Source organism: Bombus affinis, unplaced genomic scaffold (assembly GCF_024516045.1).
Source record: "Bombus affinis isolate iyBomAffi1 unplaced genomic scaffold, iyBomAffi1.2 ctg00000075.1, whole genome shotgun sequence".
NCBI classification, from domain to species: Eukaryota; Metazoa; Arthropoda; class Insecta; order Hymenoptera; family Apidae; genus Bombus; species Bombus affinis.
Window position 1 is genome coordinate 229,937 of NW_026108825.1, and position 24,934 is coordinate 254,870.

The 24,934-nt window shown below is 40.3% G+C and overlaps 2 protein-coding genes across 2 annotated transcripts in view; one reads left to right on the forward strand and one right to left on the reverse strand.

The window, feature by feature from the left end:
• Positions 1-5,761, reverse strand: part of LOC126927122 (immediate early response 3-interacting protein 1-like) — a 130,958-nt gene extending 125,197 nt beyond the window's left edge. The window contains exon 1 of the mRNA XM_050743465.1: positions 5,496-5,761. Within this exon, the coding sequence (XP_050599422.1) occupies positions 5,496-5,622 (127 nt within the window). The 5' untranslated portion in view covers positions 5,623-5,761. The remainder of the gene's footprint in view (positions 1-5,495) is intronic.
• A 149-nt stretch (positions 5,762-5,910) lies between these two features.
• Positions 5,911-17,799, forward strand: LOC126927120 (uncharacterized). The gene is made up of 2 exons (XM_050743463.1): positions 5,911-6,964; positions 17,415-17,799. The coding sequence occupies exons 1-2, from the start codon at positions 6,745-6,747 to the stop codon at positions 17,582-17,584; spliced, it is 390 nt and encodes a 129-aa protein (XP_050599420.1). The 5' UTR covers positions 5,911-6,744; the 3' UTR covers positions 17,585-17,799.
• The last annotated feature ends 7,135 nt before the right edge of the window (positions 17,800-24,934 follow it).

Consider the following 24,934-nt stretch of genomic DNA (forward strand, 5'->3'; position numbering starts at 1 on the left):
ACATGTTCAGCTAGCCCGAGGACCTGCTATAAATCTTAAGATCTGTTTAACTAAAGTCCTTCAAACCGACAAACAGTCCTCGTCCCAACTACGAGAAAATAGGAGAAATCTATTTTCTCACGAACGACGCTTCCTCTTCTCGAACTTTCTTTTAAGGGCGACTAGCACCCTTCCCTAACCACCAACATGGAAATTGACCAATTAACAGTAACGCCAATTTCCCTCACTTTCCGAATGAAGGCAGAAACCAGTGAAGTTCGGTGACGATGTTATCGCAGAGGAAAACTATTGCTGAGTGTTGGTCGCCTAGTGAGGTCGCTTGTGGGTGGAAAGGAACGTTGAACGTGAAAAAAACCCCGACCTTCCCATTTTTACCTTGTGCAGTAATAATCATAAGGAACGTCTCGACTTGCATATATTTTATAACAATTAAGGGCCCTAATGGTAAAATATAAATGTTTAGTTTTATAATAGTTCCTTAGGATTATTGTGGTCCAGCTAATTATATTTGCATAGCTAATGGCCGCCTCGACCGGGGAATGGATTCTGAGTCACTGGACGTAACAATAGATAAATATAGAAAATACCTAAAATACAGTAATCATAATATAGTATTTGATGAGCGAAGAAAATCTCTACATTTTTATTCAAGTCTATTTATTCAATTGCGTCGATAAACATGTTGATGAGTTGCATAAACAACTATGATCGATAGATAACAAACTTGCACAACATTCTCTCACAGGTTTTGAAAAGAAAAACAAAGAAAAACGGAAGAAATCAAGAAAGTTCCAGGAATATCTCTTTCCTCTTCCTCTTTTCTTCAAATTATATCTTTAGCGGTTCTAATGGTTTCTGGTATCTTGTGAACACACATATACATTCCACGTTGTTCAGCACGCACGTGCGCATACAAGTTGGAAAGGTTACGCAACAAGTTTGTATTCTACGAAAAATGGAATAGGCACTGCCGTGTATCAGCGCAGCTAATCGAGCAGCTTCAGCCATTCGCAAGAAAAAATTAAAAAAAGAAGGAAAGAGAGATTCTCTGATGAGGGTCGGTTATGTAACTTGGACAAGCATTACACGAAAGAGTCCAGGGAATGCAGGTCGTACTTGCAACTGTGGAACTTGCACGAGAGAAAAAAGCGGTGCAATTTTGATGGGCCCATACGTGCTCAGAAATTGTGTAAATGGCAGGGATTCGATTGCACAAACGTGTTTATCACTTCTATGACTATTACGGTGAAGGAGATCAGCCAGAAGTGATCCAGTCGTTATATCGCCTCACGATTTCCGTTCCAATCGACCGCGAAGGCGTCCAAGATTAATGGACACTATAAATTAAATCTAACGGAGGAAATTGAAATAGTTAAACCATTCTATTTATCGTTTTGAATATATGATTAAGCGGACGTAAACAAATGTGCGTTTCAGTGGCGATTTTCCGTGTTTAGTGAATCTATTTTAGACATGTATCTATATTTCAAGGTATAACTCGAGGAAAATAAATTGATCCTTTAAAGATAGATATAAGATTTTAAAGTTGGCAATAAGAAGTTAAGAAATTAGGAAATTTGTTGCACGTTGCTGAAATGTGACAAAAATTGAGTTGTTGGTAGCTAATGACAGAATGCAAAGTCAACATGACACTTGTTTATTGATTGCACGGAGATGTGTATGTATATATGTTACTTCCACCCCGAGAAAGCGAAGAAGGGGAGAAAGTTACGAGAAAATCATTGGCTTCCCGCGTGCGCCATCGCGTCGTCTATGAAGATACGAAGACAAACAGACATGAGCATCCTGTCCAACTACTTACACCTCACACCAAGTCGAACATAATTTACAGTACGTTCGTCTGTTGATTTATGATTTAAATTACCCGTGAGAGAGTACATTCGAAGACACTTAACGGAAAGAGACGTCCTGTAGCGGAAGTTCGCCATATCTCTTCACCATGAATTTCCCCGTATTTTCAAGAATAAAATGTAAATGACTAATTGAGAAAATGAAACAAGTTCCGAGCACGTGTCTTGAGTAAATAGAATTTCGAAAAAAAAAATAAAAGTAAAAAGATATTCAATTCTTTGACGATTCTCCTAACGAAGTATGAGATTTTCAATTGTTGGCGTCGATAAAAAAAAATGGAACTAAATTGCAACTTACAGTTACATGTTGATGTCGCATGACAAACTTCCTTTTATAGAGTTGATGTTGCAATATGAATTTCGACGGTTGTTTCAAGTTTATTTGTAGACATTGGCAAAATGAAGTAAGTAGATGCTGTTTAGTGTAGGAAAAAGCAGATGTTTAGTGCAGATGGAACAGGAACTGCTAGATAATGTGGAAAGAAATATTCTAAAAAGTTCGAAATGATGCATGATATTTTAGATAAATATTTAAGTATATATGGAAATATATGTATTTTGATATGATAAAAGGTTTGTTGTGTATTACTGCATTATCGTATGAAGAATTTTTTGTCTTCACTACGATGATTAGAAAAATATGTAAAACGTATCCAACATAATTAAACAATTGGAAGCTTATAAAATAATATAAAAATAAATAAGAAGTGATATAGGTAGAAACAACATATATAAATACTGCTATCTTTTAAAATACTTGCAGTACAAAAATATGCTGAAACACGATATAATAAAAAATACTTTACTCTTCGATACAAAAGTAAAAATAAAAGAATGTAATTTTGCGTTTATGTACATCACTTTTCACAGCTCATTGTCCTTTTATTTACACCATCAATCGTTTCTTTCACCCAAGCACCAATTATTCACAATTATTGTTACGATATTTAGGAATATCAATGGAACTGCAACAAACAACATATTTGTGTTATATTTAAATTTATTATCAAACGAATTAAAATAATTTGTATGTAATTACTTCATGCCACCGTTCGTATGGACCTAATAAGGTTCAAAATTTGTGACTTTACTGTAGGAGGTTCTCCGAAGCCTTGAACATTTTGCCACGACGCCCAACCAACTGTAACAATGTTTAAACAAAAATTAAGTAATGTATTCCAACATACAAGTAAAAACATATACATATGATTTATATATTTTTCATACTACGCGATATATGTAAATACAATAAATAACATAACCTACAAATTCTTCATTTCTATGCAGGGGAAAAGTTCAGTATAAAAGAATAATACAAACAAAAATATGATGATATTGTGTACCTTTTGCAAGAAATCTTTCTTCGTTTAAATCGCAGATCGCATTCAAACACAACACAGTCGCTTCAAAAAGTGTCCAAAGTGTAAACGCCACATTATATCGATATGATGAATGATAACATTGAGAATATCACGCAGCGCCACTATCGTAGGGAAAGGTAAAACAGCTTCATACGCATCAAACAATCAATTTGTATTGATTAGGAACCGTCCTGCCATCTTCCGTGTTCAGATGGAAACTAGCAATTAAAAAAGTGGCGTTATGCGGGAAATTTGAATTAAAATTTATTTTTACTATGTCAAAATATATTTAGAGTAATCTCGAGCGATTTAAATATCGCTCGAGATTCCAAAAATAAGATAATCTTGGATTTCATCGATAACGTTTTACAAATGCTTGCAAAAATAGTACTATATGGAAACTAAGAGCCTTAAAACGATATTCGAAAGAATCGGTAGACTTTACAAGTAACTTAACAACGCGATAATACAACGGATGGTTGGGAGCATTATTCTATTTATAATAATTGAACGACAAAGCGCACCTTCTTGGCACTAACGCTTTTGGAACAGGAGTACGAGTGTTTCTAGACGATTCGACGCTCTCTTCTCAATTGAGTTACGTTAACGATTCATGTGTGCCGATTTAGTTATAGAACTTAGAGTTCATTTCATGCTACCCTCGATCGTTCATGACCTCTATCATCATTTTATCACGCGCCGTTCGAGGCACACGTTTATCACGTGTAAGGAAATTCGTGGATTTTAATATTCTGATATCGTTTTGCGTATGCAAAGAAAAGTCGGAATCTTCCATATCGTGATGAAAGTCACGGACGTATTTGACGTGTGCAAAAATCTTTCTTGTTTGTAGACGATAAGTATTCAGCAAAAGCTATGCTAACTCACAGCCTCGAACAAGTGTTGTATTACTGCAAAAAATTGCAACACAGACTAAACTCGCGTCGGCGGAAAGTATGCGTGAATCACGTGTACCAAATGTCACGTTTATGCAACTGTAGAAAATATTGCATTATACTAGGTTTAAAAAAAAGTTTGAGACAAAACTATCATTAATTTCAGGAAAAATTTCCAACCTGTACAATGCACGTTTTATTTGGCAACAAGACAATATAGGAAAATTGTTCCAAAGCCAATGTTTCCTCGACTAATTTAGATCTTCCACGAATTCATTCAAATCATTCATCATCCCCTAACAGATAATAATATTTTTCATATACAACGATAACGACTGCCTTAATTTTAGCTATCTATATAAATCACAAGATACTCTGATTCATTTCTCCGATAATTACGCAAATCGTATGATTACAGATCTTCTGTCACATAAAAATGTGTACTTTTCAATAAACTAGACGCAGCAATAAACATACATTATAATCAAACTTAGAGAATCAATACTAAGAAATCGTATGATTCAAATCCACATCAGTGTGCGAACTATTTCCATAATTTATGCCGTATTAGACTGTACCTGCTGCAATTTCACAGGGTAATAACGCGTTACCATTCACCGACTGAATTAAATGACGCTGAATGTGAAGTACACGAGTCTGACCGCTCATGTTCGCTAAATATCATCGGAGAAATAGAAGAAACAAACGTGGACTTTGGTCGGTTAACGAACGAAGAAAAATGAGAAGGTCGATTTGTGAACGTTAGATACCGATCAAAGCAAATATTATTTCAATCGTCGCATAATTGCAAAAGAAATGATATTCAAAGCTTGCATCTTTTCATCCAAGTAGATTGTAAATAATTATCATTTGTTATTGCAATCCTGTTTTCAGTCCGAATCATGTATTATCTAATCTATTGCCTGCAATAAATAATACTTGGGTGACGTCGAAACTGTTACCCAGGAAGCAAGAGTAAAATGCTTAAGCCGTGCAATTATGAATTACGTGATACGTTACGGTAACAATTTATGAGGCATAAGGTCCAATGATGGAACGAGAGGAAAGAATGATTCTGGTATCAGTTCGTGTGAACTGAAGGCGTGTACAATTGTACACTTAAGAACGAAATTCTATGTTGTCATCGTTTCAAGAATTAATACGTTAATGGTCCAAATTAGACTAGTTTTTATAATACAATGTCTAAGTAATGTCTATAATAATGTCTAAGTAAAGCGATTATAGTTAATCGACCAAAATAAACGTAAAGAGCACTATAACGGTGATTCGAATTTGGTGGAACGTAGCTCGCGTCTGTCGAAATTATAGTTTAGACATTGTACGATGTTATATAATAAAGATTCTACCAGATTCCTCCATGACCGCTGTTGATATTTTCACGCAGATTTGTAAAATATTATGTAAAAAGTCGCATTGTCTAAGGTTGCAGTGGCCCAGTAAATATCGACGTTTTGTCCTCAAACGTAAATACATTCGACGTGTCCCCAATATGATTGCTGTATACTAGTAGTGGGGTAAGCGAATCGTTGATTGGCCAGTTTCAACAGAGGGAGCCTACCAGGTCCGGATCGATGTTGCTAAAAGCTGCAGCAAATGGGGGAATATCAGTCGCTAGTACCACCTCGATCTGACTAGAGACGACCGTTTTCACTTCACAATTTTACTTCGTTTTCACTTTGACTTTTAAACACTTTCGTATAACTTCAGTTACAGAACGTTAGGCGGATTTGCACGCAACATACAGTGAACAAAACATCAACAAACGCAGAGATTAGAATCAGACAATAGAGAGTCGGCAGTTATATTCGAAGATCTTTGGTGGATAAAATTAATCTGGTAAACCGGTTGTACGAGAACTGATTCTGCAGAGGCAACTCCACAGATTGTCCGTGTGAAACCACGTTGTCGTGAGCGGTAAAGGGAGAGAAAAGGAGCTAAAAAGGGTAAGGAATACCTTACATATAAATATACATAACCAAAGCAGAGTTGAAGTGGTGGCGAGAAGGGAACACCAGTGTGCTGGAAAACGGTGAGGCAGCACCGTGACTATGTAAACTACTAGGATATACTTGTGGCAGCGCGTGCGCAGAGTCGGGCAACGTCTGTATCGACAATATTTATAAAGGTACATCGTAACGTGATAGATAGATCGTCGACGATCAAACAATCAAGTGAATCGAGGGTAAAAGAAGATTTAACCAAAGAAGAGGACAAAATCGGAGAACTGGGCTTTTCTTCGAGCATAGGCAAAGAAGCACGCAAACTGGCTCCAGAGGTGAGGATCAAGCAAATTGGAATGAGGGAGGACCTGTTGTCCATAATACGGCACACAAGTAGCGATCATTTTTCGGAAGGACTCTAGTCGAAGATTGAGCAGCAAAACGGGTAAAAAGGAGACTAGCAATAGACCACTGTTTCCGAGTATTTTATACAAATAGAGGGCTCTTGTTTGCTGGATATTTCAAGCAAAAGCGTTACCAGGATCACTTTCATTCTCTTCCTGTAATTATCGACTTCTCGACTGGTCTACCTGATGACTTGTGTTTTCCTGAAGGGAAACCAAAGACCCTAATTTGAATAGTTCACCGTCGGGTTATGCCCTGGGTTGCCGCTTGTCTCGACCTGTTGGCGGCACCGATTCTGGGTTACTGTCTGGCCGTGAGGAAACTTGCACTGCAAGCCGGCTTTTTCCAAGAAGAAACGAACAAATCGATCGTAACACAAGCGGTGAACGCGATCAATACGTCGACTATACAAAAGGAGACTGCGCCGTGCGCTGATACGATGGCACCAAGCGTCGAAGAACAGCGCCAAGGTAAATCGATTAAATGGAACACTAGTAATATGAGTTTCATCTAATTGATATTATTTACTCGTACAATCACAACATGTTCGATATATTCGATAGGTGACGATGTTATTGAATAGCAATTCAATCGGTAATCAGGTTGCGAAACATTCGATGGGAAACGTTATTTATTTCTTATCTATCGAAAACGAAAGCATCGGATTACTGTGCGTTATGCAATGCAACAGTCGTCATAAAAAATTGCATGGAAATGCAATATGCAAACGAAATTAAAAAATGCCACCTGCGGAAATACCGGATGAAATAATGGCTTTTTTCATCGTTTGTTTTTCTCATTGAAACGCATTACGCTTTTTCGCTCGTTCTCTTTGAATTTCTCGATTCGTGTCAGCTAGATCTTTAGCTATTACACCGAAATTACCACGAAACCAGGCCACGGTTTCACGAATCTGTGATCTCCACTTGTAATAGGAGTGGTGACTATAAATAAAACACGATTTAAATAGATATCCGTGTCGTATGTTCGAAACGCGTGCGACGAATGAAAATTCAGCATGTAACAAATAACTTAAAATTGATAAACTTGTTGTTTTCATTCAGAGCACGGTGGTTTCTTATCAAAAGTTTCGTTTCTTTTTTCTATATCTCAGTAACTAAACGATCGTACCAGGTCCCACGAGTATCTCATCTTATCAAACTCAAGTGCTTTCGAATTTTATAAAGCTTCAATAATTTAAGCTCCTCTCTATCGTAAAATTCTGACAAGAGTTTTCGAGTACGATGAGTTCCAGAAATTATTTTGTTTTATCTAGTTCAAGTAGCTGTCAGTTCAATTTTTCTTTTTCCTTTTTTTTTTTTTTTTTAACGAAATTCTTTGGCAAATTTGGTGAAATGCGATGTAGTGGTAGCTGACGTTACAGCGCATGTTCCAATGCAACAAAATGGTTTTCTCCACAAGACCGATTATTGATTTTCTGCCACTGAGCTTGTTCTTATCCTGCGCATGACAGCATATGGAAATGACCGTGATGAATCTTCGCGAAGACGTAACGCAATTTTCATAATTAATTACTGTATTCTGACGTTACAAATTTCATTGCCATTTGTTCATAGATAAATAAATATTATCGACACGATATTCCATGGAATAATTTAGTATTCACGCATACGTTGGTAGCCGTAGCGTGGCGAGAGTACATGCGTTGTTACAATTCAACGCTTGAATAATAAATCGAGTGACGACACGTTTCAGGTCAACGTACCAACGGTTAAAGCTGGTTTCATGGGGATTCTCGATAGGTGATAGTACATCGTTCGGTATACGCGAATGATCGGTATTGATCGTGTATCGCGTGCAACAGTTTGGTAAATACGACACTCGAAGCTGCACTTTGAATTATAAAACAATATACATACATCGGTATATAATCCGATTGTTTGGGTTGAAAAACTTCCGTTTTCAATACGTTTTATTTTTCAAAGCGAAACGTGCGATTCGTTTGTATAGTCTATAAACGTGCATCGAAGCTCTTTTATCCACGGATCAAGGGGTCTAATTCGTAATTATTTTGTTGACACGCGTTAAGTCGAGAAAAACAGACACGCAAATAAAAATGAAGACAGATATCGCGAACGACGAAATCGTTTCGTGGCGTACGTGCTTTTGCTTATGGTAAAAAATCTACTCAGAGATTCGTTAAATTAGTCCAAATGTAATGACCTTTATCGCTTTTCGACCTTCGATTATTAGGCACAAGGGCATGCCGATTCGAAACAACACGCGATAACGCATATTTCTATCGCCATGTCGAATTTCGTGAACTCAGACAATTCGATAATTCTTACTCCATTTCAATTTTTTATATTGTAAACAACGAGTTAATTATAACGTTACAGACAGGTCGTCGTACGTATTTTCGTACTTGAACTTTAATCCTGTTTTGTACTTTCATTCTATACACCGCAATATATTGCGTACGATTACATATCGATTACGAACGACTACACGATATATTACATAAATTATCGCATGACATATAGAGTTTTAGAAAATATAGCAATCAAATACGTAGATCACGGATATTTATACGGTTCTGAGAAATATAGAAAAATCCAAATAATTACACAATCATATAAAACGTATATAAAAATATGAAGATGTTTGAAAAGTTCGCAACATTTCCGAGAATTGATAAGCTCTGTAATCGATTGCGATAAAATTTGAAGGGGTTAATTTATACCTTTTAGAGATTTCATAAATTTAATTTATATGAAGCAGTATTGTATTTTATATTCGATAGAATGTCAATTCTACGAAAATACATTTTATTTGAATTTCACTACGAACTTTTCAAATATATGAACTATAAAATTACTACATTTAGCGAGTGAAACAAATATTTCGCATGAATATCCGTATTCCAAAAATGAGAATAGAATAAGTCAGAATGTCGAACAAACAAAAAACAAAGTTTGTTGTTGAGATTAATACCGCGAAAGAAGCGGCAGTCGCAAAAGTGTAGTCAAAAGCTCTCGTGCATGAAGAGAGAATTCTAAATATAAAGTTCACCAACGCTCGGTTTTTAACGTGGAACCCAACAGGAAGGCGTCAGTACTCAGTTGAAATTCGCACTCTGAAGCTCGCGAATTCGTCTAGCCGGTTGTGTCATTGAAACGCATTTTTTATTATTGATTCGTCATTAGTTGATTGTCGAACAGTGTTGTTAACGATACATTGTAAAGAACATGTGTGTGATCGGTAAGGATTATTCTTCCATCGATCAATAGTGAAAACGATTTTAATCTAAATGTACGGGTAAAAAGCAGAATGCTCATGCAAATTGTTTCAACCGTTCGCGGAGAGACGCGATCGCTGGATAACGCGTCAACGAGAGTCGTAAATTCTCGTTACGATTAAACAATCGACGCCACGAACTGATTGATCCCCTATTTCTATTACGAGAATAGAGGTGGTTAGGTTTGAGTGTATATGTAACAACTATACTGGGTTGGTTGATAAAAGATTAATAAAAATAACGAAACAACAAGTTCAGTCAAAGATCAACAATTAAAAACAAAAAAGATAACAGTCAAGGTTTGTTTAGCGGTTTGCTTATAACGAGACCTATCGCACTTCGCAGCTTGAGACAGGCGTTATGTGTTAGATTCGATTCAATGTGTAACGTTCGACGTGTCACAAGGAACTAGCCGACTTTAGATGATTTCTTTGTCTCATTTTTAAGACGACCCCCACTCTACTTAGGTCACGCCACCGTTCGCGCCTATGATCACGTATGTCTATTCTTGCGTGGAAAACGTAACGGACGAAATTCGACGTTTCGAAAACTCGCTGCTTGGCGACAGCTATGCGCTCGTCGATACATTGTATATGATCCGGCGGTCAGATAAAGCGATCTGACTGCGACATTGTAGGGCCGCGAGCGACGGTTAGAAAATACAGCCTGTGGTAAGCCTCGTGGCGTAACATCCTCCCCCCGTTGAGAGGGTACCGATCAAATGATATGGTGTGGAGTCAGGTGCGTCGCTGGCGGATCTCCTTCGCTCCGTGTGGGTGGTCGGACTCGTTTGGATCTGGGTGAATGGGTAAGGGGACCAGTCTTTTGACGCCACGATCCAGGGTAGTTGTTGCCGTCTGCACGGTAGCGGTCCGTATGATTCCGTCGACTCCTCTTGGATGGGCCTTGATCACGCGGCCCAAAGGCCATTGCATGGATGGTACGTTATCCTCCCTGAGGACTACCACGGTGCCTTCTCGGATGTTGTGACTGCCCTTGCTCCATTTGTTTCGGATGTTCAGCTCGTTCAGGTACTCTCGATGCCAGCGGCGCCAGAAATGTTGCTTGACCCTTTGAATGTGTTGCCAGCTGGAGAGACGATTGGATGGAGTGTCCTGGAAATCTCGTTCTCGAAAGCTTGTTAATGCATCTCCGATGAGGAAGTGACCGGGAGTAAGGACAAGAAGATCGTTTTGGTCAGATGATATTGGAGTCAGAGGACGGGAGTTGTGGATAGACTCGATTTGAATGATGAGTGTGTTAAAGTTTTCAAATCTTAAGAGCTCGTTACCTGCGACACGTCTGAGATGTCGTTTGAAGGACTTCACCGCAGCCTCCCACAACCCGCTAAAGTGAGGTGAGTTGGGAGGAATGAAGTGCCATTCGATCCGTCGATCGGCTAAAAAGGACTGAACTTTTACATTATGATCGTCGGACTGCAGGAGGTTTCGGAGCTCTCGTAATTCGTTGTTGGCGCCAACGAAGTTGGTACCGTTGTCAGAATAAATTGTTACACAGAATCCTCGGCGAGCGATGAATCTTCGCAGAGCAGCAATGAAGGCCTCGCTAGTGAGATCGGTGACCAGCTCGAGGTGGACTGCTTTAACTGCAAGACATACGAAGATTGCTACATATACCTTGATTTTGCGTCGGTTGCAATCCTTTCGTTTCTTGATGTAGAACGGTTCGCAATAATCAATTCCGACGTTGGTAAATGGACGAGATTCCGTTATCCGTGCAGCTGGAAGGTCGCCCATTACGTAATCCACTGGAGGTGGATTGGCTCGGCAGCAACGTACGCACTTCTTCAGCGTGCTCCAAACTTGACTACGGCCGTCGATAGGCCAATAAGGTCTCCTTAAGGCATATAAGGTAGCTTGAGTTCCGGAGTGGAGATTTAGGAGGTGTTCATGCTCGATAATGAGTGCTGTAACTGAGGATTTGGGTAGAATGATTGGGTGTTTCCGAGTGAAGGGCATTGGTGAGTGACTGAGTCGGCCTCCGACTCGCAATATCTCGTCCTTGTCCAGAAATGGATTGAGTCGTTGCAGCTTCCCCTTCACTGCAGAATTTCGATCTGTTCGGAGAGTACGTATTTCATCTGGAAAATAGCAGAGCTGTAACAATTTGACCAATTTGTTATGCGCATTGGTTAAATCATGTGTGGTTAGAGGTCCCCCCGGATCCTGTTTTCGTCTCCATCGGAGGCAACGAGCGGCAATTCTTATCAGCTTGGGCCAAGAAGAAAATCTCTCCAGTAGACTGTGGTCAAGTGGAGTCACGGACAGACATGTTGCCTTCTTCTGCTCTGGTATTTCAGCTAATGGTACCGGGTTCCACGTCGGCCAGTATTTTTCAGGTTGTTGGAGCGTTTCCGGTCCATGTTGCCAAATGGTTGATCGCAGGAAGTCTTCGCGTGATTGGCCTCGAGATATGAGATCTGCAGGGTTATCGGTAGTGGGAATGTGGCGCCAATCGGAGGTGTGAGTCTTCTGTTGAATCTCTGTCACACGATTCGCGACGAAGGTTTTTAGCGTATGGGGTGATGTATTAATCCAATGTAGAACGATTGTAGAATCAGTCCAGTAAACGGTCCGAGAAATGTTGCTTGGTAAGGCTTGAAGGACTGTAGTGGCCAATGATGTGAGAAGAAGTGCTCCACACAGTTCCAGCCTTGGAATGGTTTGTGATTTGAGTGGAGCCACCTTTGACCTTGCAGTGAGGAGTCGTGTCCAGACATGACCATCCGGAGTGATAGTGCGAAGGTAGACACATGCCCCATACGCCCTTTCGCTGGCGTCGCAGAATCCGTGTAATTCAATTTCCGTTGCGGTCTTGATTATAGTTTTACGTGGAAACTTCACGTTATTTAGCAAAGGTAGCTGTGAATAATATTTTCTCTTTTCTGTGTGTACGTCAGCCGGAAGAGACTCGTCCCAGTCAAGTTTTAAAGTCCAAAGTCGTTGGAGCAACATCTTAGCGCGAACGATCACTGGTGCCAGTAATCCAAGAGGGTCGTAGATCTTGGCAATTTCGGAGCTGATTGTTCTCTTCGTAATTCGAGAGGCGGTAGGATTGATTTTGACGGAATATAGGATCGAATCGTCAAAGGAATTCCAAACAACACCCAGAGTTTTGAAAGTTTGCGATTCGCCTAGTCGCAGCTTATCGTTTATGTCCTGCTCGGAAAGTCCTCGTATCAGTTCCCGGTCGTTCGCTGCCCATTTTCGAATGTTTAAGCTGGCTAGTTTAAGCAATTCTATGAGCTCCGTTCTCAGTGATTGTGCCTCGTCCTTTGTATCAGCTCCTGTGAGAACATCGTCGACGTAGAAGTCTCGCTGTAAGACCATCGCTGCTCGTGGGTATCGATGACCCTCGTCGTCTGCCAGTTGTTTGAGGCACCGAATGGCTAGATAGGGGGCCGCTGACAGCCCGCATGTCACTGTGTTAAGTTGATATATGTCAACTTCTCCATCAGAGTTGCGCCACAAAATTTGTTGGAATTTCCGATCCTCTGGACGCACAAGAAATTGTCGATACATTTTTTCGACATCGCCTGTAATGACGTACTGATGAGAACGAAATCTTAAAAGGATAAGAAATATGTCGTCTTGTAGTTTCGGTCCGTATGAAGTACGTCGTTTAATGAAACTCCGGTGGTGGTTGGTGCAGATCCGTCAAACACAACTCGGAGTTTTGTAGTCCGGCTGGATTCTTTGATCACGCCGTGATGTGGCAGAAAATATCCGTCGTCCGTGCAGTGGTCCGTGGTAATCTTCGTCATATGTCCTAATTCCAAGTATTCTTCTATTACGGCGTGTTAGTCGGCTTCGAATTGTTTGTCTCGTTGGAATCGACGGCAGAGGGAAGTGAGTCGCTTCATTGCCATGGCTTTCGAGGATCCAAGCGGAGGAGTTGTTTCGTTGAATGGGAGAGCGACAACGTATCGCCCGTCGTTGATGCGTTGAACGTGATTTCGAAAGTGCTCCTCGCACTGTCGTTCCGTTTCCGAAATGTGTGCGGTGGGCGGTCCCTCGTCGATTTCCCAAAAACGGGCGAGGTCCACCTGTAAAGCCGTCGTGGAGGCGTGAAATGCGTATGCTAATGAGTCCGATGACCCATCCGAATCGCGTTTTTTGCAGACGCAAGTCGGGCCCGTTTGCTTGACTGATATCAAGTTGGCCGACACAGAGTGATGCTAGTGTTGGTCCGGCGCTCAACAATATTTCGATCGGAGCAGGTCTATGGAATCTTGGATCGGCTAATTGGAGATTCCTAGGTATCTGTATCGTTGAGCGATCTACGGGTTGATTTGGGACCCAAGACGCGATAGTCGGTATGATTAGAAACGTCAAGTTGCGTTCGTATGTGCCGTCAATGGAGGTGATCGTGGCCGTGATGTAGCGTTTCGAGGTCGTCGATAACGTGTTGAGTGTTCCGATTGGGACCGAACATTTCCGTTGGTTGAGTTTTAATGAGTTAGCGAGTCTTTCGGTGATAAAGTTCATGCTAGAGCCGGTGTCTAGCAGAGCTCTACAACGAAATGGTTGAATTTCATTGTTCAAGATGTTGACCTGTGCTGTGACTAACAAATGGTGCTGCAATGATTCAGAAGGAAGCGAGGTCAATGAGTCCGTTTTCTGTGGTTCGGTCCCTAGCAGAGTCGTCTGATGACGTCATTGTTTTCCTTGTCGATTAGGACTGGACGATATAGTCGATCCCGAAGCCGCCGTTCGCGACAACCGAGATTCGCGTTTCGGAGATGTTCGCGGAGACGTTCGGGGAGACGCTCGGCGAGACGCTCGGGGAGATGCTCGGGGAGACGTTCGGGGAGACGAGGATGTGCGTCTCGAACGATGTGAGGAACGCGGGGTCGGTGAACTAGGCGAAGATCTACCGTTGGATGATCGGTCGCTCGACGATCGACCGCTTGATGTTCGGTTGACACGTGTTCGTGGTTTGCTACGCCCATGGTCTTGATGCAGATACGTGTGGTGTCGCTGTCTACAGATGCGATATGACCCCGCGGAGCATTGAGTAAGAGCGACGTCTAAACAATTGGTACAGAGCGACGCCCTTTTGGCGATTTCCAGGCGTTCTTTGGGCGACTTCGCTTTGAAGACATGACAATTCCATAATTCGTGTTGTCCGTGGCAGTTCGGACAAACCAACGTATTATGTGTAGTTATGAATGTATAATTTCGCGGCGCGTTCGGTCGCCGACGGTCGTGTTGATCGGACGCCCTTTTTTTTTGACGGTTGATGCTGAACACGTTCTATCGCCATTCGTCCGTGTTTTCAGAAAATCTACCAAGTGCGTGTATGACGGCAGTTTCTTGTCCAGTAGTTGTATGTTGCCATTTGCGAATGATGGCTGAGGGTAGCTTCGACGTGAAAAGCTTTAAGAGAACGGCGTTTGACGTGACTGGGCCCCCGAGTTTTTCTAACGCTTGGAGATTTACCTTGACTGTCTCGATAAGATCATCTATAGCTTCGGGTGTTTCCTTAGTTATCCTCGGATAGTCGAAATCAAGTCCCAGTGACGCATACAGATTTGACGGTGGCAGTCGAATTTTTCTTTAAGGACGTCAATGGCGATTGCGTAATTTGCCTCGGTGATGGCTAATGATTGTATGCTTCGCGCGGCCCATCCAGTCAGGGCTGATCGGAGATGATAAAATTTCTGAACCGGTGTTAAATGTTCATTTTGATCTATCGTTGACGAGAAGGAATCGTAAAATGACTGCCAATCCTCGAGGGCGCCGTCAAATGTAGGTATCCGAACCTCCGGTAGTTTAAGCGAAGCAGACTCGCGACCGGCGGCTGATTCACCGCTTGTCGATTGTGACGGCGTACTTCGTCGTATATTTATCAATTGTTTAGTTATTCGGCGTTGTAGTTTTTCGTATTCTTCCGCTAGTTCAATGCCGCGCGCGATCTCTCCCTTGTCTATAGCTACGATCTGGTTTTGTAAGCCACGGAGTTCCGTCTCGTAGGTTTCTAGACGATCTTTAATTTGTATCAAGTCGATCTCTTCCGGACAGCCTGATTGTTCGATGTCGTCCAGTTTTTTTGCGAAGCGTGTAAACTGGGCGATATAGTAGCCCCGGCGTCGACGCAAGGTGGCGAGTTCGTTTCCGGTTGCCATTATTTGTTATGTAATTGAGAGTGAACTCGTTTGAACTTACTTCTGTTGGCGATTGTCCACTTTGCGGCAGGAGGCTGTGTGGTTGCGTTTCAACCACCGAATTATACCTCTTCAAAGGTGACGACCCTTTACGTTACTGACCTCGCTGGGGTAGTAACGCTTCCGCTGCTAGATGTGTTGGGTTCACGTGGCACTGTATGGTAGTGGGTGTCACTGGCGTGCACTTTTCACTTGACACTGAATCCGGCTCGAAGGACCAAATGTTTCAACCGTTCGCGGAGAGACGCGATCGCTAGATAACGCGTCAACGAGAGTCGTAAATTCTCGTTACGATTAAACAATCGACGCCACGAACTGATTGATCCCCTATTTCTATTACGAGAATAGAGGTGGTTAGGTTTGAGTGTATATGAACAACTATACTGGGTTGGTTGATAAAAGATTAATAAAAATAACGAAACAACAAATTCAGTCAAAGATCAACAATTAAAAACGAAAAAGATAACAGTCAAGGTTTGTTTAGCGGTTTGCTTATAACGAGACCTATCGCACTTCGCAGCTTGAGACAGGCGTTATGTGTTAGATTCGATTCAATGTGTAACGTTCGACGTGTCACAAGGAACTAGCCGACTTTAGATGATTTCTTTGTCTCATTTTTAAGACGACCCCCACTCTACTTAGGTCACGCCACCGTTCGCGCCTATGATCACGTATGTCTATTCTTGCGTGGAAAACGTAACGGACGAAATTCGACGTTTCGAAAACTCGCTGCTTGGCGACAGCTATGCGCTCGTCGATACATTGTATATGATCCGGCGGTCAGATAAAGCGATCTGACTGCGACATTGTAGGGCCGCGAGCGACGGTTAGAAAATACAGCCTGTGGTAAGCCTCGTGGCGTAACACAAATGTTGCACGCAATATAATGCTCGCGTATATCTTTTATTTTCACTTTTACGTTCATTGTTTCCTAGAAACCTAAATATTTCATTCGACGAAAACAAAATAAAAATTTAAAACATCTTGCTCATAGCGCGCGAGAAAGAGTTCTTTTGTGAATCGAAGATGCGTCGGAGGGAAACGATAATTTTCTCACTAATTTCATTCTTACTGTTATACGATCACATTGTTCGATTTTCTATCGAATTATGTCACATACGTTCACATTGTTAACGATCATTCGACTGTTGGCTGGCTTAACAAACTAACTTGGCACCGGGTCAGATCTATCATAGCCGTTTGGGTGCATCTTCTAAAATTGGTCGTTATTATTATATTATTATACACATAAAAATAACCGGATGCTACAATGAAATGCCTTAGAAAATATCTGACTTCTATCGTAATCGCGTATTGGCGTTGTTAAATTTGTACACGATCTGTACATTTATACTCGCGTCTTTGTTGCACAATCCTTTGTCTCCTTGATGTTTATCACTGGCCATACGTCTACACATCAAGCATGTGAAAATGCAATTAATTACACGAGTATCATAGATTCTGTTGCTTTCAGAACCCAAGGATAATATCAAGGATAAAATCAATAAGGACGTCGGGGATAATGAAGTCTCCCCGAAAATTCTCAGGGGTTGTAATCGCGATGTGCGGTTTACCAGGTCGTGGAAAAAGCCAAGTGGCACAACGCCATTCGCGCAGACTCAACTGGAACGGCGATTCCACTAAAGGTTGGGAATTCTGTTTTGTTTACTGCCAATTGCTACACTTAAAAACGAAACCTGTTCATTAAATCATATTAGTCATCTTAAATAAGCGGCTTCGTAGTATTATTTCCATTCGACCAACAATTATCTGTGTTTCTTCTTTTTTTCTTTTTTTACTTCCTATTTTGTGGTTGTATTATGTGTACAAGTCACGTGTTTGATCATTAATTCGTTAGTTTTTCATTTTTCCCGTTTTTGTTTTCAACACGGTCGTTAAGAGGATTTATTACATACGCTAAATAGACTTGTTACGTAAATCAACATTTGCGGCGCTTTGAACAAATTTTAATTTCTATTTTGTAATATATTACATTGTGCTCTTCCTAGTTTTTACATTATTTCATTAACATTATTCATTAACATAAAAAGACATTATTTCATATTGTTCCTTTGTGAAATGCTAAATAATTGTTCTATATTTCATGTATAAATAAAACTATTCTTATATATTTTATACTGCATTAATTTCGTCATACCATTGTAGTAACGATGGTAATAATAAAAAATTTATAACTATTGATAAATAGTTATAATTAATTGCTAATAAAAAATAATTATTCAAATTATGTATTGCTACTAATCTTGGGGCGCCGGTCACCGGTGATCTTGATGATACCACGGCCAAGTTGAGTGCCGGTCACCGGTGACCCTGTCACGTAAAATAAGAAAGAAATTTAAAGGAAAGAAGAAAACTTTATTTTTTCCTCGTTTATACACTTCTGAACTCTAGCCGTGGCCGTTCGGGACTGAGGCTCTTACAATATTTTCTTACTCTCGGTGACATCTGTTTCTTCTTTTGTTTTTCATCCTTCATTATCCCCACTACCCTGTAGGCGTACGTGACTGTTGCTACGCTTCTAGAACATTCGGTGGAAGGACCGTTAGGACATAGATGAACCCTCAGGTACTCCGGCAATATACATTATCGCCAAGGTCGCCATGTGTAATGTTCAAGTATCGGCTGTCTGGAGAATGTTTAGAAGTGGTCGCCTAAGGTGACGTCAGGGCAAAAGAGTTTGGGGTTACACTCCCCCCTCCTTAGAATGAACTTAGTCCTCGAAGATAGATGGATAGATAGATTCCTTTTCCTCTTTAAGATAGATGGGTGAAATTTTGCCTTGGGTGTTTCCAGGTCGAAGGTTACTTGTGAATCGTTGCTGGTGCTGGGCACAGGTAGAATCGGGGTGAATATGTTGATAGGTGCCGGGTTGATTGGCATCGGAGCGCTGGCTGATGGATTGTTATTTGTCGTGTTTCGCTTGATTTTACAACAGAATAAATGAAAATACAATTTCGGCATTCCTATTTTGTTGAGAAAGTATAAGCATATGAGAGCAATGGATAAATATCCTATAATTTGTAATATAGATATTCCCCGTGATTCAACTTGATCGATTCTACGAGCAAAAGTTAGTTGATTCGTTTGATCTTCGATTCAATCCAGAGTGTTTTTGTATCCGTAATTATCATTAATAAGTTTTGTAGTTTTCTCTAGTTTATTTAGTAAAATAATCCAGTCTGAATCATTAGTTACATTGACTGTTTTGATTTTAATCTCGTAAGAAATTTCCTTGCTACTACCACTGATTCTCATATGGTTATTCTTGTACAATATGTCTACGGTTTTATTAGTTTGTAACAAAGATGGTTTCTCTAGTCTAACAATTCGATGTGTCTTTTCTTCGAAAATGCTCAGATCTATTGGTTTTTCTGGTATAGCTATAAAATGATTCTCAGCGTTTAATGGGATAAAAGTTATATCTTCAATGTTATAAACTACTACCTTACAGAATTTGACAGTGTTTTCTGCGCTTAAGATTTCAGGGTTACAATCGTGCTTCACTCGACGGTCGTGAATCGGCTGAGTTTGTTTGCAAATGTAAAAGTCAGATATAGAACATTGCTTATCCAAGTAGTTTTGATCGACATTGATGTAATTTAGTCCTGACGTTAAAAATATCGGATGAACTACTAAAGGTGCTAAAAACACTTTGTTCGTGAGAGATGGTATGGGATATATTTGCTCTATATCCCATTCCATGTCCATAACTATTGGTACAGAAATTACAAAGAAAACTTTGTTTTGTCGAGTAAACAATGTGAGTTCTGAGATATCTAAAATATTTTGGAAATTCTCTTCCTTTGGTATAAAAGCGTTTCCTACTGTTTTGCTACCTAGTACTTGGGCGTAATTGTTAATAAAAGTTCCGGGATCAATAATCTGTGGGCTTATTATTCCTTGTTTTCCTAAGATGATTAAATTGAATATTTCGTCGATTTGGAAATGTAAGTCAGAGAGTGAGCTTTCTAGAGCTATGACTTTTATTAAGGTGATCTCGTTTTTGTTAAGCGTTTTAAGTTCGTTTGTTACACCTGTGTCTACTTGTTTCAGTCGCTGGATGACGTCGTTATTTAAAATTCGTTTAATCAAAGCTGTCTGGTTGGCTACTATGGTTTTTAGGCTGTTACCTTCTTCAAAGAGTTTGTCTATATTTTTGTTGATTATATCTAGATCGTTCGCGGCTAGGGTTCCAAAAAGAGTTTTACTAATAGATCCGATAGCGTCTACTAGTCCTCATCTACTTCTGGGATGAATGTGAGCTAAGGATCGTAATTCGATGCTAAGTGTTCTGACGTTATTTAGTTTTGCTTGTAAAGAGCGTATTTCTGGTAATATGCTACAGTCTTTTCGTGTCTCGCAATGATTCCTAACTTCGGCTACTCCCTTTTCAATATATCTTACTTGTTCCAATACAGCACTAATATCTAGTCCTATAATAACATTTATGTGTTCGCTATAAAGATATGCTTTGGATCTTTTCTCATGAAATATTCCATTATTGTCAATAGGGGTTATTTTTAATCCGTTAAGGGTGGTAAAGCCGACGGCAAGGGTGATCGTCCTGAAAAATAAGGTTTTATTCTGTTACCGTGGATTTTCTTAACTCGATCTCTAATGAGAATCTCATAATACGGTGTCTTGACTGATTTAATAACGTAGGGTCCTAACCATTCGTCGTCCAATTTATCCGACTTATGATCGTTGTGAAGGAGTATACGATCTCCTTCCTTAAATAAGGTTTGAGTTCTAATGATTTTTCTTGTCTGATCTCTCATGTACCTCTTTCTACTTTGTTCAAGAGTGTTCTTCGCTATCATTCTATATTTTTGCAATTGTTTTTGCCATAGTGCAAACATTTCTTCGTAAGTGTAATTGGAAGTTCGGGATACGGAAGACGGGAGGTTGGCTTTTCTTCCAAATGTTAGTTCGAAGGGTGAAAATCCAGTTGCATCGTGTATCGCGGTATTATACCCTAGGCAAATAAAGTCTAATACCTGATCCCATTCTTTATTAGAATCGTGTAGGCTCGTGCGAATCATGTCTTTTACTGTGGCGTGTTTTCGTTCTAAGGATCCGTTAGATTGAGGATGAAAACTAGTGGTCTTTATATGTTTGATTTTAAATGCTTCCTCGAATTTTTCCATTAGTTCGCTAATAAAGTTCTGTCCCTGGTCTGTTAGTATCGTTTTGGGTGCTGAGAAGATGTAAATGTAGTGGTGCAGTAGTGCATCGATAATCGATTCGGTTCGTTGTGTTTTCAGTGGTACTAAAACGAGATATTTCGTTAGGTCATCGTGAGTCGAAAGAATGTATTGATTTCCACGTGTGGTTTTAGGCATCGGACCAATTAGATCCATGGCTATCTTTTCGTTTGGCTCTACTGATGTCTGAGGAATTACGGGTTGTTCCTTGGGTCTGATTCTAACTAGCTTTTGTCGTTGACAAGCTTCGCAATTTTTTATAAAATCTTCTATCCTTTCCATGAGGCGTGGGATTTTGAATTGGTCTTTGATTTTACTATATGTCTTTTGAATATCCAAGTGTCCACTAATGTCGTTATGGTTTTCGCGTATAATGTCTAGAGCTTGTTCGTCAGTTATGGTTTGTATTGGTTCGTATGCAAAAGTTATTTCTTCAATTTGGTCATTAATAAACATGAGTGTTATTTTGATCCTAGCTTTTTCGGCTTCGGTAAAACTATTGTCTCCTATCCCAATTTTCTTGTGTTTCTTGGTTAGTTCAAAAATTTTTCGAATCCAAGTATCTTTGTCGAATGGACCTAATGTTTCTCTATTCAATTGATAGAAGGTGTGATCGTTTGGCGTGATTTTAAGTCGTCTCGGGTGTGTCGCGTCTTCTGACCATGCGTTAAAGTGTTCTACAATATTTTCGGAGTTTGCAGGTGTGTCTGGGACTGATTTGTCGGTAATTTGGTAAATTTTTCTGGAAAGTGCGTCGGCTGCTGTGTTCTCTTTACCTTTGCAATACTGAATATCGTACTCGTATTCTTCGAGTTTAAGTCTCCATCTAATCAAACGCGAGGAAGGGTCTTTGCAATTTTTGAGCCAAGTGAGTGCTTGGTGATCGGTTCGAATAACGAATCGTCTTCCTAACAGGTATTGCCTGAGTCTCTTAACTGCCCATACGATAACTAATAATTCCTTTTCTGTGGTAGAATAATTTTTCTCTGGGGGGTTGAGTGTCCGTGATATGTAACAACAAGGATGTCCGTTTTGTGATAAGATTGCGCCTATTCCTTCATTGGAAGCGTCTGTGGTGAGTGTGAATGTTTTCGTGTAGTCTGGGTATGCTAAAACTGGGGCTGAGCATAGCTTTTCTTTTAGTGTGTCAAAGCTTGTCTGTTGCGTTTCTGTCCATCTAAAAGGATTGTCTTTCTTTGTGAGATCTGTTAATGGTTTGGCGAGTTTGGAAAAGTTTTTAATGAATTTTCTGTAGTATCCAGCTAATCCGAGAAATGACTTTACGTCTGTTTGTGTTTTGGGAATCTTAAAGTCTTTAACTGCGGAGATCTTTTTAGGATTTGACTTTATGCCCTCGTGTGTTATGACATGTCCTAAGTATTCTAATTCAGGTTTTAGAAACTCGCATTTGTCGGGTTGGATTTTTAGTCCTAACTCTTTTAATCTTTGCAATACTATAGCAAGGTTTTCATTGTGTTGTTGAATTGTACTACCGAATATTATTATGTCGTCAAGGTATACAAAGCAGTATTTGTTCAATAATCCTCGTAACGCGGTATCCATCATGCGTTGGAAGGTGGCTGGGGCGTTTTTTAAACCGAATGGCATGCGATTATAGTGAAAGTGTCCCTGAGGTGTGCTAAAGGCTGTATATTTCTTTGAGTCGGGGTCCATAGATATTTGATGGAATCCCGAAGATAAATCTAGAGCAGAGAAGAATTTGGCGTTGCCTAATTGTGATAGAATGTCGTCGATTGTCGGTAGTGGGTAGGCGTCTTGATCGGTAGGTTCATTTAATTTTCGAAAGTCGATAACTATACGCCATTTCTGTTTGCCTGATGCGTCTGATTTCTTGGGTACTACCCATACTGGACTGTTGTAAGGAGAATCTGATTCTTCAATGATATTTTTATCTAACATTTTTTTCATTTGTTTTTCAATTTCTGCTTTATGGGCCTCGGGAGGTCGGTACGATTTGGTATTGACGATTTTGTTTTCGCGTAGGGTAATAGTGTGTTTTGTTAGGTTAGTACAAGGTAGGGTATCGGATTCTAGGTCAAACACGTCTATGTAATGTAGGAGGATCTTTTCGATAGGAATACGAAGTTTGTCTTCAATATGGTCTAGTCTAATTATTTGTTTCATTTTAGCAATTTTATCGAGATCGTGTTCATAAGAAAGATCATTAGTGATTATAGTTGGTTGCTCACCAGTATTGCAGAAACATACTCTCGTCGGAACTTTATCCAGATAAATTGTTTCGATTTTGGTTTGCCCTGGGAGAATGGTTTTCGGCGCCTGGAAAAATATTTCGTTCCCGTTTAATTGTATCGATTCGTTGTTAATTCGATATGAGTAGTTAGAGAGCATAGGTAAACCAATTATTCCGTCTTCTATTAAAGGAAAATCGTCTGGCACAACGTGAAATGTGTTCATGATGTTAAAGAATTGAAAGTCTACTGTTTCGTCAGTTTGGAATTTGTCATTGCCCATGTAAAATGTTTTAGCTACTGTCATTTTAGGTTTAAATATGGCACTTGATCTTTTAACTAAATTTATTCCTGCACCGGTATCGATTAAATATCGTTTGATTTCTGTTCCCGATCGAACTCCAATGGATAGAAGTTTTCCTGTTGTTGCGTGTACTCGTACGACGTCTCTCGAGGTTCTGGTAGCGCTGTTTCCTCTTCTCGTCCCGCATTCTCCATGTTTATATTGTAGCTGCGCGGTGGCGGAAGATTTCGCTGGCTGGCCGGTTGAAAATTTTCGGCAGTAATTTGCGGTATGTCCTATTTGGTTGCACTTAAAACACTTCATTCTCCCTCCGTTGTTTATTTGAGTGCTTGTCGGCAGGCGATTGAGCGTAGTCATCGGACCGCTCCTAAGTGGGGGTTTGCGTTGTGACGATACATTCCCTCGGGCGAATGAGTGAGCTCTTATTTGCTGGCTGCACTGATTTCCGCGGTTTCGCTCAATTTCTCCGATTAATAGTTCTGCTTCGAACGCGGCATCTTGTGCTTCTTGTAAGGTGCGCGGTTTCATGCTTGATGTTCCGATTTCTATCTCGGGTTTTAAATTTAGTATGAACGTTTCGGTTGCGCGTTCGTTCTCTAGGTCTATCGCGACTGCTCGTCGAATAGGATCGCGGATTTCGTGTTGCAATGCGTATATAAGTTCATTAAGACCGTGTCGAAATCTTTTGACGTACCGTGTACTGATTCGTTAAAACTTTGCCGAGTTCTTTGTAATATATCTCGCGCACCGTTTGAAGTTACGTTAATCGATACGAACTTCCTCAGATTTTCGAATAAGGCGCCGTACGTCTCGATAACCGAATGTCTAATGCTTCTTTCGGCTTCGCCGACAATGCGTTTGGTTAAAATTAATTTCAATAAAGCACGCTTTTCCTTACATTCCGATCTAGCTTCGCTTACCCGCTTGATGAATCCCTCCACTCCAATGTCATCTTGACCGTTGAGGACTGGGATGAACTCGATGCTGGTTTTCGCGTCGAACATATGTCGTTCGTACGAGGCTGATTCTTCTTCCTCGTCCTCGGAGTTCGCTGGGTCGGAGGTTTCTGGAGTTTCTTTGATCCGAACGCGTTCTTCCGGAGATTTCACTATGCGGGTGTCCCGAGTAGTGCTTCTGCTGGCAGAACTAGTATCGTCTGTCATAATTGAGTTGAACTCAGACGTATCTACGGAGGATTGTACTCCTAGCTTGAGTTCGGCCACAGTCTTCCCTATTGGTTCTATTTCCTTGATCC